The sequence below is a fragment of the Lactuca saligna genome, chromosome 5, assembly GCF_052625555.1.
Source record: "Lactuca saligna cultivar CGN05327 chromosome 5, ASM5262555v1, whole genome shotgun sequence".
NCBI classification, from domain to species: domain Eukaryota; kingdom Viridiplantae; phylum Streptophyta; class Magnoliopsida; order Asterales; family Asteraceae; genus Lactuca; species Lactuca saligna.
Window position 1 is genome coordinate 46027422 of NC_136421.1, and position 13415 is coordinate 46040836.

Genomic DNA, 13415 nt, shown 5'->3' on the forward strand with positions numbered 1-13415 from the left:
AGGAGTGTGTGTTTAATAGTTTTAGTGTGCAATTTAAAATTACTAAAATGGAATCTCAAAACTTGATTGTTCATCAAGATTTGGATGCAATAACGGGAACAACTACTCGCATTCCTAGATTGCTATCAACTGAAGGATTTCCTGAATGGAAATATCGGATTGAAAAATACATCAAAATGAATGATTTCAAAATTTGGAGAAGCATTTTGAGAGGAACAATTTGGATTACTTCTACTTTAGAAGATGGAACGATAATTGACAAACTAGTTGAAAACTACACTGATGATGATTTTGAACGAGTTGAAGAACAAGAAAAGGCTCTTGCCACAATGACAATGGCATTGTCTCCGGAAATAGCACAAGGATTTCGTGAGTATACATCAGCAAAAGCATTATGGGAAGCACTCATAGAAGTTTTTGAAGGAAATGAAGACATGAAGCAAAGTCGACAAGACATGCTTCGACAAAAATTCAACATGTTTAACTACGTATTGGGAGAAACATTGGAAAATCAATTGCAAAGATTTATCACACTAACCACTGAAATGAGCTCCGCAGGAATGATGGTTACTAGATCTGAAATCAACAAGAAGTTACTAAATTCTCATCCAAAGTCATGGGACATGAATGTCTCGGTGATTAAAAAGACAAAAGATCTGAATCGTTTAAGCCTGTCTTAGAGAATGGCAATCATCAAAGCTTGCGATCTTGATGACAAACAAAGAGAAATCAATCATGTTAATTCATACTCTACAGCAAATCTTGGACTTCAAAATAACAACACCGCTTTTTCAAGCTTCACCACTCTTCAAAATACTCAAATCCAGATTCCTCAAGTTCAACCTCATACAGTCCGTCAAAACATACCATACATCATACCTAACATGCAACAAACTCAAATCCCTCAAACCATATCTCAAGCTGGTTCTAGTGTTAGTCCTTCCACAGATGTTTTAATTTAATCTCATGGAATTGGTTCCCAAAGGTCATTTTCAAAAGAAAAGGAGGAAAATATGGCTTTAGCTACTGGGTTGGTGAACTGCTACAATGCCTTTGTTGCTGGAGAGCTCTCTCCACAACTTTCATTCACGGATCTTGATCAAATTCATCCTGAAGATGTGGAAGAGATGGATATTAATTGGCAAATGGCAATGGCAGTATTCAGTGCTAAACAATTCTCAAAAAAGACTGGAAAGAACAACTGGGGTGTAAATTCAGACAAAAAGATGGGTTTTAGCAAAGGAAAGTTGCGTTGTTATAATTGTCATGAACCAGGACACTTTGCGAGGAAATGTCCAAAACCAAGTCAGCGAGAAAACTCTGAAAGAACCATGGTGCCAGTAACGTACGTTCACAGCAACAACAGAGGATCATCTTCAAACAATCAGTCTGCAAACATGGTAATGGTAGCTCAATCGTTCAACTGGGAAGATAAAGTTCAGGCCCTAAACATTTCAGAACCTGAAAAGGCAAATCTTGCTCAAGTCAAGGATGCAAATAAAGAAATGGAAACAGATCCAGAGGAGGAAATGATGAATTTGCAGTTTGCATTCATGGTTCAGACCACTCCTGAACCAGTCAAATCTGAGGTCAGTGAATTTGGTTGTTCTCAATCTTGTATTAAAATTGTTAAGTTTTTGAGAGATCAAATTGAATTAATCAAGAGAGAGAACGAGGACTTGAAATATGAGGGATATACTCTCAGGAAAAATCAAAAGCCCTTAAAAACTCAATTAGAAAATAAAACAAAAGATTTTAAAAAATTGCAAGAGGATTACAGCAACAAATGCGAGAACTATGATCATCTCAAAAGAAAACTTGCTGCTGTAACCATGGAACTTGACACATTGAAAAATTGTTTGAAAAAGCTGAATTTAATTTCAAAAAATACGATGGGTCAAGTGAAAAGATTGCAAAATTAATCGAAGGTAAATCACACTGGAGAGATATCACTCATGGTAATCAAATAAAATTTGGATTAGGTTATGAGAGTGTCCCTCCTCCATTTAATCACAACTATACTGCTATTCCTCTGTCTCAAGAAGAAATTGACAAAGAACCTTGCATGGTGTACGGAAAGTCAGCTTCTGAACAAGAAATACAGTCTAGTTATGAGACTTTGCATACTAATGTTTTTGCTTCAAGTGCAGATATATCAATAGTCCGGGGGGAGCATGCTGCTAAAACTTTTGAGTCCAATAATGTTGTGATTGAGTCTGGTGTCAGTCATGAGTCTGTGTCAAAATCAAACGCAAATGTTTTTGTGTCGGGTAGTATTTTATTTTAGTCTGAAAATGATTCTAATAGTGTTGTTTCTGATCAAACTGCTAAATCTGATTTACATGTCTCTGCATCTAACACATCTGTTACTAAATTCTATGATGGATCTTGCAAGTGTAATTGTGTTAGAAATGGAAAAGCTAAGAACAACACTAACAACAGCAGTGCCAAAGTTTCTGATAACAAACAAATTTGTTTTAACTATGGCGCTGCTGGACACATTTCAAGAAATTGCATGAACTGGATGTTTGTATCTCATACAACAAAAAGAGGGGAGAATGAATTTCTGGGACGATCCTTGACTAGGAAAATTCCTAAAACTCATTCTAGAAATGGAGATTTGAATACAACTTTAAACAAAAATTTCAAAAGATTTCAAAAGAATAAACAGGTTTTTTGTAAAAACAGCAGAAGTTTGCCAAAGTCAACATAGGCCAAGCCTAAGTCAAATTTGTCAAAAAGCAGGACAGGATCTTCTAACTATTCAAGTAAAAGATCCACCAGTTCAAAGCAAACTCACAAATTTTTGAAACCTAACTTTCAATGGATTCCAAAATCTTTTTCAGATCAATCTCCATTACTCTCCAATTCAAAAGCAAAGAAAGAATCAAATGAAAAACTTGTAAAAGGGAAAAGTCAACCCAGGATTGTGATGACCTGGGTTCCCAAAACTAAATAATTCCATTTGTCGTGCAAGGACAATTGTGGAGGAATGTCGCCAGACCTTGGTATGTCGACAGTGGCTGATCCCGGCACATGACTGGAGACATATCCCAGTTGCACGACATTCAAACTTTTAATGGGGGATATGTTTCTTTTGCGGGCGGAGAGGGTGGAAAAATTACTCAAAGAGGAACTGTGTCCAATGGAGTGTTGAATTTTGAGAATGTTAACTTTGCTCCAGAACTGAACCACAGCTTGCTGAGTGTATCCCAGATATGCAACAAGGGCTACTCTACTCATTTCACAGATAAGGAATGTCTGATCTTAAAACCTGACATTATTATCCCTGACGATTGGATTCTTGTAAGATCTAAACGGGATGGAAATGCCTACATTATAGACATGAATAGCAATTTCCCTGATGATGTCACGTGTCTCTTCTCCAAAGCTTCTGAACAAAATGCGATGTTATGGCATCGTCGTCTCGGTCATGCGAATGCAAAGAACCTGAATCGGCTTGCGAAGAACGAATTAGTTCGTGGGTTACCAATCAAAGATTTCATTACTTTTGAGAAGTGTGTTTTGTGTGCCCAAGGAAAACATCATCGAAAACCACACTTTCCAAAACAGATAAACTCCATAAGTCATGTGCTCGAGTTATTACATATGGATTTATTTGGTCCGGTTAATGTTTTGAGCATCAATCGCAACTCTTTCTGCCTCGTTGTGATAGATGATTACTCTCGTTTCACTTGGGTTTTCTTTCTGTCTAACAAAGCAGAAATTCCTAACCTTATCAAAAGATTCATTGTGATGATCAAAAATCAGACTAACAATCAAGTGAAAGCGCTGCATACTGATAATGGAACAGAGTTCAAGAACGCTGTTCTTGATCATTTTTGCGTTGAGAAAGGGATTGTGCATCAATTCAGCTCTGTTCGAACACCTCAACAAAACGGGGTTGCCAAACGTCAGAATCGAACTCTAAAAGATGCCGCAAGGACGATGCTCTGTGATTCCAAGCTTCCTATATTCTTCTGGGCAGAGACGATTAACACTGCGTGTTATGTTCAAAATCGTGTGCTAATCAACAAAGCCAGAATGAAGACGCCGTATGAGATTCTATTTGGATACAAGCCATCTGTCAGTCATTTCAGAGTTTTTGGCTGCCCTTGCACTCTTCTCCACTTGGAATCCAATCCCAAATTCAATGCCAAAGCCGATCACTGTTATTTTGTTGGATATGCTGCTCGAACTGCGTACAAGGTTTACAATAAGAAGACTAAACAGATTGTAGAATCATTTGATGTTCGTTGGCTTGAGGAAAATGAGACAGATGCTAGAGTGGGTCCTGACTGGTTGTTTGACTACTCATCTCTTTTCAAATCATTCAATGTGTCTTCAGATAATCAAGAAGGATCTACTTCCAATTCGAAGATTCCTAGTGATGACGAAGAAGATGAAGTTGTTTATCGACCTCCATTGATTTCCACTAATCCTCCCTCGGTACCTCCTACTCTTTCTGAATCTTCTGAATCTCCTCAATAACCTTCTCCTGATGCCATTGCTACTCCCTTAACTCCAATGGAAAAAGAGCTCATGAATCATGAGACTTCCGCTGTAACTTCAACTTTGATGGAACTTCTTTTTCCAGAAAATATTGCAGAAGATTTTGTAGCGGATTCTTCTAACGAACCTTGTTCATCCTCTACAGACCATACAGCAAATGATGGAGCGGTTAACATTCATAATCTTCCTGTTTCCGTCAATGATATTAGTTATCAGATCCCTTCACGCATTCAGCGAGATCATCCAATAGAGAACGTCATTGGTCAGTTGGGCGACGGGGTTCAAACGGGAAGTAAAAGTGGGGATGTAAATACATGTCTTTACTCTTGCTTCATATCTCAAATAGAACCTAAATCTGTTGAGATGGCTCTGAATGATGAATTAAATCAATTTGAGAAACTTGGAGTTCGGAAATTGGTGGAACTACCAAAAGGAAAGAAATCTCTTGATACTCGTTGGGTATTTCGAAATAAACAAGACGATTCAGGTGTCATTGTGCGCAACAAGGCAAGATTGGTGGTTCGAGGGTTTTGACAGCTTGAGGGTCTTGACTATACAGAAGTTTATGCTCCGGTTGCTCGTTTGGAAGCCATTCGTATCTTCCTTTCTTATGCTTCCTACATGAATTTTACTGTATACCAAATGGACGTCAAGACGGCTTTCTTGTACGGCAAAGTCAAGGAGGAGATTTACGTTGACCAACCACCGGGTTTTGTTATTTCATCTCTTCCAAACCATGTTTACAAGTTAGACAAAGCTTTGTACGGATTGCATCAAACACCCCGAGCTTGGTATGCTACTCTTACTCAGCATTTGCTCAATCACGGCTATTCCCGAGGCACCATTGATCAAACCTTATTTCTCAAGCATGTTGGTCCAGATCAAATTCTCGTTCAAATTTATGTGGATGACATCATTTTTGGGTCGACAAGCCAGCAACTTTGCAAGGAGTTTGAAGCGGTGATGAAGAAGCGGTTTGAGATGAGCTCTCTTGGGGAAATGACCACGTTTTTGGGGCTTCAGGTTCAACAATCTTCAACCAGAATCCTTATTCATCAGGAAAAATATGTGGCAGATGTACTGGAGAAGTTCGGGTTTCAAGACGCAAAACCTGCTCTTACGCCCATGGCGGAACGACCTCTTCTGACTCCTGATCTTGAAGGTGAATCTGTAGATCAAACTCATTATCGATCAATGATCGGATCACTCATGTATCTCACTGCTAGTCGTCCAGACGTCATGTTTGTGGTCTGTCAATGTGCTCGCTACCAGGCTAATCCTAAACTCTCTCATTTAATTGTTGTTAAAAGGATTTTTCGGTATCTCAAAGGGTGCCCAAAACTGGGTCTTTGGTATCCGAAAAGTCCCGAATTTGATCTTTATGCTTTTGCGGACAACAATTATGGCGGGTGTGAGTTTGATAGAAAATCGACTTCAGGAGGATGCCAATTTCTGGGAGATAGATTGGTGTCGTGGCAGTGCAAGAAGCAGCACACAGTATCAATCTCAACAGCAGAAGCAGAATATGTTGCTGCATGTGCTTGTTGTTCTCAAGTCATCTGGATCCAACATCAATTGTTGGACTACGGTTTGAATTTTCAAGAAACCCCTATTTTTTGTGACAATGAGGCTGCGATTCAAATTGCCAAAAACCCGGTCTTGTACTCAAAAACCAAGCACATCGACATTAAAATACATTTTATTCGAGAATGTTATGAACGTTTGCTTATTCGGCTAGAACATGTCCGCTCTGATAATAATGTAGCAGATCTGTTCACCAAGCCTTTTAACAAAGCTCGATTCGATGTGCTGGTTAATTTTCTAAAAATGATTCGTTTTGAGGATTAATTTTTAAATAAATTTGTGCATTTCATTTCTTTTATGCACAAATTTAGGGGGGGAAAACCAAAAATTGCAATTAAAAAAAATGAATGAGAAAAACCAAAAACATTAGAAAACAAGAAAATCCATAAAAAAAAATTATTAGAAAATATAAAAATAAAAATTTATTATGCTTGAGGGAGATGTTATTTGGAAGTGATATGATCATGTGATAACAGGCAACTTGAGTCTGTGTAATGTACCCAAAGTTGAAGGGTCTATGCTCTGATTTGATGTGTCGGTAGGCACGAAAGATTCTAAACGGACATGACTAGGTAGAATTGAACTTAGGAAATCAAATGACTTGACAAATCTTGACCTAGATAGTTCCGTTTAGCCTGACAATAAGACGCTTGGATAGGTTGAGCAGGGAGATATATACGGGAATCTACTCGTCACATTAATTGAACCCGTACTTGGAACTGTGGTTTAACTTTTCCTCGATGTGTGGATTCTATCCTTAATTCCGGTTGGATGGGGCGACTGGTAAATTCCGATAAATTAGGTCTGTAGAATATCATTTTCTTTCTTTCCCTCTATTAGTCATATGTTGTCTCCTTTGCGCGATCTCTAATCCGACCAGGTACACAACATATGCAAGTCTACTTCTCTGCAAGCTATATATATATATATATATATATATATATATATACATATGTGTGTGTGTGTGTGTGTGTGTATATATATATATATATATATATATATATATATATATAAATGTGTGAAATGTGTGAAAAACTTCTTATATGTTAGCCATATGCTGTCTCCTTTGCGCGACTTCTAATCCGACCTGGTACACAGCATATGCAACCTTCTTATTCTCAACCCCTCTGAAGAACTCTGTATCTCTTCTCTCTCTGAATGGTTGTCTGCTCACCCGGTGTAAGGAGTACTCTGGAAGTTCTTGATGGCTGGGGCATATCAGGAAGAGGGAAACATGTTCTAGTACACTTAAAATTGAACATATACAGATTGTCTATAGATCTCGCTGCTCAATTTAGGTGGACAACAATATCCCTGGTTCTTGTCAGCTGAATGGTCCTTAAGCTATAATATCTAGGAACTCAGGATCACTTTGTCTTGTCATTTGCAATACGTCCTATTTTTGTCACAATTTTTCGTGCTTAAGTGCACAACAATACCGACAATCGACCAGACAAAGATGTGAATATGAAAGGTACCGACAAGCAGATAACGGTCGTCTAAAAACTTTGATCCCTAATCCTTAACAGATTAAAGGAATTTATAAAGGTTTAAATTGATTCTTGTCGATTAATAAATTTTTAAAATTTTATTTTATTTTATTTTATTTTTATTTTTATTTTTATTAATCCTCAAAACAATTTCTTAAGAAAATTGTGTGTAAAACGGGTTTTGGAATAAATGTTTAAAAGAAAAGGGGAAGAATGTGTAAATTCTGTGAATATATATATATATATATATATATATATATATATATATATATATATATATATATATATATAGTGTGTGTGTGTGTGTGTGTGCGGTGAGGCTTTTTCACCGTCATTTACTGTTGCCTTAACCGCACTGAGAGGGCGATGTTCTGCCCTGAGTTCGCTTCGGAGCAGGCTCAGATGTCCTGATATCTGAGTATGCTAAAGAGAGACATCAGACAGTTTGTGTCCGCACAGAGGTGCGGGACATGGTTGGAGTTGCAGGAGGCCACCCGGCGGCGTGAGTTAGAGATTGAGTTGCAGTTGCGTGAGCTGAGGCAAGCTCCGGTTCAGTCGGAGCCGGCAACGAAACGGTCAAAGATCGTTGATTCCAGGATGGGGGATCGGAGCAGCCACACTTGTGGGAAGTGTGGGAGGAGTCACACCGGAATTTGCAGGTCCGGTGGTGCATGTCGCAAGTGCGGAAAGGAGGGACACTATGCGAGGGATTGTCGGCGGTCAGCGTCGGTTCGGGATTTGAGGATTTGATACCATTGTCTCCAGATTGGACGTGTGAGGGTCAACTGTCCACAGTTTTCTGTGGGGCCGGTGCAGGCTCCAGCACCGGCCACTTTGAGGATTCCAGGAGAAGGTCAGGGTGGAGCGGAGCCCCCAAGGGCTCAGGGTCGTGCTTATTAGCTTGCGGCAGAGGAGGTCAGAGCAGTGTCAGATGCAGCTGCGGGTATGTTTCTTCTGGATGTCATGTTATCTTGCGATTATTGTGGTGTATTGTTTGTGCTGGTATCTTTGTGTGGTTTTGGTGCGGTATTCGTCGTTTTGCGGGTTGAGGTTCTGGTTATGGATTGTGTTTCGGGTTTTCGTCTTGGTATCCGTTGTTCCTTAAGGGTTTGGAATGGTTATGGATTTGTGTTTCGGGTTTTCATCTTGGTATCCGTTGTTCCTTGAGGGTTTGGCATGGTTATGGATTTGTGATTCGAGTTTTCGTCTTGGCATTCGTTGTTCCTTGAGGGTTTGGCATGGTTATGGATTGTGTTTCGGGTTTTCATCTTGGTATCCGTTGTCCCATGAGGTTTGGGTATGGTTATAGTTGGTGAATTGTGATTTCGTTGGTTATCATTCATGAGGGTTATTAGTGGAGATGCAACATTGGGTTGAAGGTCGGGTAGCATCGGCTTCCCGAGGAATGGTTAGATACAGTTTGAGTTTCTTTCGAGCGGGTTAATCAGTGTTGATATGAGATCTCGTTGAGGTTGTTTATGCTTGTGGGAAGCAGTCCGCGTGTAAGTGTTCTCTTTGTGCAGGGTTATCCTGGAAGGTCGGTGATGGCGACCGGTGGTTGTTAATCTGTGCTATAAGTGGGGTAGAGTTGGAGAACTCTCTGGGAAATCGATGAGTATTTTAGAGTGCTTAGCTGTTGGGATTCAGCAGTGTTCTGTCAGCCCAGAGTATAGGCTGATAGGAGCGAGTGTCGGGCATGCGGGGCGGGATACCGACCTAGGGCATTTGATTGTGGAGGCCTGGGAGCAGGCCGGGATCGAGCATGTATGATGGAATTAGAGTTCAGAAACCCCTAGAGGGCTAGAACGGTATGCATGGGAGGATTTCCAGGGGCGATAGCTCGGAATGATGAATGCTAGTTGAGTGGTCCGGATAGACTGAAGGCCGGTAGGCGTACCAGCCAGGCCGAAGGCTCGGAGGACGGTCCAGTCAGATTGGCTGAAGGCCTAGGAAGGCGGTCCAGTTATGCTGAAGACTCTGCGAGTACTATTGGATCGGTTCGAGGTTATGGGTTGCGTAGGGTGCAGTGTGATTGCATTGGGAGGTCTGGCCCCGGGTAGCAATCTTGAGCAGTAAAGGTAGTCCATGCGATGAAAGGCAGAGTAGTGGTGATGCATGGATGTCGGGTACGCTTTAAAGAGGTAATGTAACGTGGGATGACCACCATAGTGCCTTTCATGGTGACAGGGCGGACGAGTGGTTTCCTTGGTAAGGAAGGAGGGAGGAATGAAATTCCGAAAGGGAGTGCGAATTCACGGAAGTGAAAGCGGCAGTGTAGAGTTATGATTGGAGTGGTCCGCCGATGGTCTTTGAGTAGCGTGTTGCGGCGGTAGAACAAAAGCTCATTCGACTTGATATGTGTGCTCAGGGCACGGAGGGAATACCGCAGGCGTAGAGCCAGGGAGAAGGGTTCGGAAGGGACGTAGAGAGAGAGTCTTGGACTCTCAGTGAGATTCTGATCAGGGTTTTGGTTATGTTTTAGCGGTTCATCCTGGAAGGATGCTTGAGGATATCATCAGTGTATCAGGTTTCCAAACCTGAGGGTGCTAAAGCTAGATCAGCATGTGTGTGTGATTGCGAGAGGAGAACTCGGGGGAGTTGCTCCGGAATGGAAGAATGGGTCTTTCTGTCGTCATGGAATGGATAGAGTGGGATTCAGATCGGGGATCCGATAGTTCGTGGTTTTCTGGCCATATGAGTCAAGTGAAAGATGAGAATTGGAGCAGTAAGACATCGTGGGTAATTCTCGGTTGTTGAGCGCGGCTATCGGAGGGTACAGCTAGTGCCCGGGTTGAGTAGGTGGTTGGGGCACCGTATGGAAGGAGAATGTGAGCTTCTGGTTTCTATGGTTATGCCTTGAGGGACTGGGTTTGGTCAAGGACAGGCGACGCGTCGTGGGAAGTAACTTGAAGATGAGATGTCGTAGGCTTCGAGGACGAAGCCTAATTTAAGTGGGGGAGAATTGTAACATCCCGTAATTGCAAGAGTAGAGTTGAAGGACTAAAAGTTTAAGTTTTGTAGGGTGACTCGGCGAGTCCATGGATAGACTCGGCGAGCCAGGTCGCGACTATGGTCGCGTATCAAGTGGCCTACTCGGCGAGTCCAATGATGGACTCGGCGAGTAGGTGCTGTATGGAGAAAACCCTAATTTTCGGGGTTGAGCCCTATATAAAGAGCATTATACCCCTCCACAGCCTCCCTTATTCCCCCTGGAGTTCCAGAAACCCTAAATTCTTGGAGAGTTCATTTGTGGAGCAAATTAGAGCTTGGAGAGGTGTTGGTTGAAGAAATCTTGAAGGAGAAGTGACTTGGATCAAAGGGCTTTGCTTGGATTCGAGTTTGGTTGCTATTGAGGCATCTTTTGGAGGTAATACTTTCGTTCTTGGGCTGTATCTTCCTAGTTTCTCATTTTGGGGTTGTGTGGGGTGCTTGGTTGTGTGACATCTTGATGTTTGGGGTATGGATCTGAGGTTGCTACCTCAGATCTGGAGTGGGGAAGATCCTAAGAGCATTAAAGCCCCTATTCTTGTGTTGTTAATGGAGATACCATGTCCCAAACTTTGGTTCTTAGGTGAATAAGGCCTAGATCTCTTTAGATTCACGTAAAGTTACCACTTTACGTGATGGATGGATTATAGGACGTTGGATCTATGTTTTGGACCAATTGCATGGCCTGAGATGCTTCTGTCTGGATTCAGACCGGTGGTACTCGACGAGTCACATGGGTGGACTCGACGAGTTGCTTGAAGATGGCCTGGAACTCGACAAGTTGGAAGAACAACTCGGCGAGTAGGTTGAAGATAGCCTTGGACTCGGCGAGTCTTGTCGAGGAAGTCCCAATATTTCTGGTTGAGTCGATGAATCGGTGAGTCAAGGGATGACTCGGTGAGTTATGTGCGAGTGAACTCAGAGTTGTTAGACTCGGCGAGTCTCGGGGTGACTCGGCGAGTTAGGTCGCGGATTGAGTAAAATTTTGAGTTGGGAACTCGGTGAGTCATAGGGTTGACTCGGCGAGTAGGGTCAGTCAGGGGTTGACTTTGACCCAGTCTTTGACCAAGGGTTGACCAGTTGTTTCCAGGGGTATTTTGGTAATTGTTGATTATGGTTTTGAGTTCAGTGCATTGGTGGCTGTCCAGTGGTGGAGATCGTATCAGGGATCGGAGCAGTTCGGGTTATCTGTTCAGTCGGCAGTTTCAAGGTGAGTTATCCTCACTATATCTATAGGGTTTAAGGCACCAAGGCCGACCCTTTTTATCGGATGGAAATCCGAGTAATTGTCTGTTGTATGATATTGCGGAAATGGGCCGGAAGGCGTTACGTTATGGGCCGGAAGGCATTACATGTTGTGGGCCGGAAGGCAATACGACGTGGACCGGAAGGTCATGGCCTGGAAAGGTGTACGTGCATAATTAGTATGTTGGCTGAGTCGTAGGGTGATGTTATGCTAGTGATCGGCTAGGCTGGTATCTTGGTTAGAGTAATGATATGTTATGTGATCTGTTGATCGATTTGCTAACTGTGAACTGTTATATGATTACATGTTATGTGCATGGTTGTTTTATGTTCTGTCATGATATGTATGCTTTTATGTTGCGAGCCGGAAGGCGATATGATATGGGCCGGAAGGCTATGTGTTATGGGCCGGAAGGCATTACGCTATGGGCCGGAAGGCGATATGTTTTGGACCTGAAGGTTGTGGCCTGGAAGGGCGTATATGTGGTTGGTATTTTGGGGGTATCTCACTAAGCTTTCGGGCTTACAGTTGTGGTTTTTATGTTTTCAGGTTCTCAGGAGTCTGTGGCAAGGCAAAGGCGTGATCGTACCATTCCTCGCGTTGGTGTTTATGAAATGGACCAGGGAAAATACTCTGTTAAATAATGTATTGAAAACCTTTTTGTAACAACGTTATTAAAATGGGTTGTTTTTGAAAAGTTTTAATTGTTTCGAAATTTGGGTCGTTACAGTTGAATCCCCCTAGAAAGGATTGGACATGAAAAGGGTTGAAGGAACTCAACGATTTGCTTAGCCAACTCGACAAGTCGGGCAGGGTTTACCCGTTTTCGGGATCCAGAGTGATCTCAGTGAGCTAATTAGAGATTTCGGTCTAAATATTTCGGTTTAGAGTGTTCAGACTCTTGGACACTAAAGAACTCGATGAGTTACTTAGGTAAATCAACGAGTTGACTCGGGACTTTAGTTTTATGGACTCTAAAGGAACTCGACGAGTTGCTTGAATCACTCGACGAGTTGGAGGTCAACATTGATTTTTGACCTTGGCTTTGACCAGGGTTGACTAGGGTTGACTTTGAGGGTATTTATGGTATTTTGGGATTTTGACAAGTTGAGTTGGAGCTGTGCATTGGGACTTATCTGATCTTATCTTATCAGTTCAACATTCTCGAGAGGTGAGTCTCCTTGCCATACCAAATGGTCGAAGGCACCAAGGCCGGCCCATTCTTTTGATAGGTAGTACACTAGTTGATGTAGTGATATGTGGTATGTTAGTTGGTTATATGCTAAGTGGTATGCTAGTTATATATGTGATACTTGTAGGGAAGACCATGGGGGAGCCCATGATGCTTGGATGCAAGACCATGTGGCGGAGACCATGGCTTTTCAAGTAAAGACCATGGGGGAGCCCATGGGACTTGGATGTAAGACCATGTGGGGGAGGGCATGGCACTTAGGTGTAAGACTATGCGGGGAGCCCATGACATCCTTGAGTAAGACCCTAGGAGGAGCCGATGATATCCTTATATGTTTGTACTCATGGCTTATGTGTTTTATGTAGCTTTTGTAGCTAATATGGATTATGTGATTGTGTGGATA

At 41.9% G+C, this 13415-nt stretch overlaps 1 protein-coding gene across 1 annotated transcript; it reads left to right on the forward strand.

The window, feature by feature from the left end:
* Positions 1-335: 335 nt before the first annotated feature.
* On the forward strand, positions 336-680 carry LOC145045254 (uncharacterized). The gene has a single exon (XM_078993592.1). It carries the CDS (start codon positions 336-338, stop codon positions 678-680), a length of 345 nt encoding a protein of 114 aa, XP_078849718.1.
* The last annotated feature ends 12735 nt before the right edge of the window (positions 681-13415 follow it).

Bases quoted from the DNA above. Each gene is read 5' to 3' on its own strand.
- LOC145045254 (XM_078993592.1), top strand. From the start codon at position 336: ATGGCATTGTCTCCGGAAATAGCACAAGGATTTCGTGAGTATACATCA.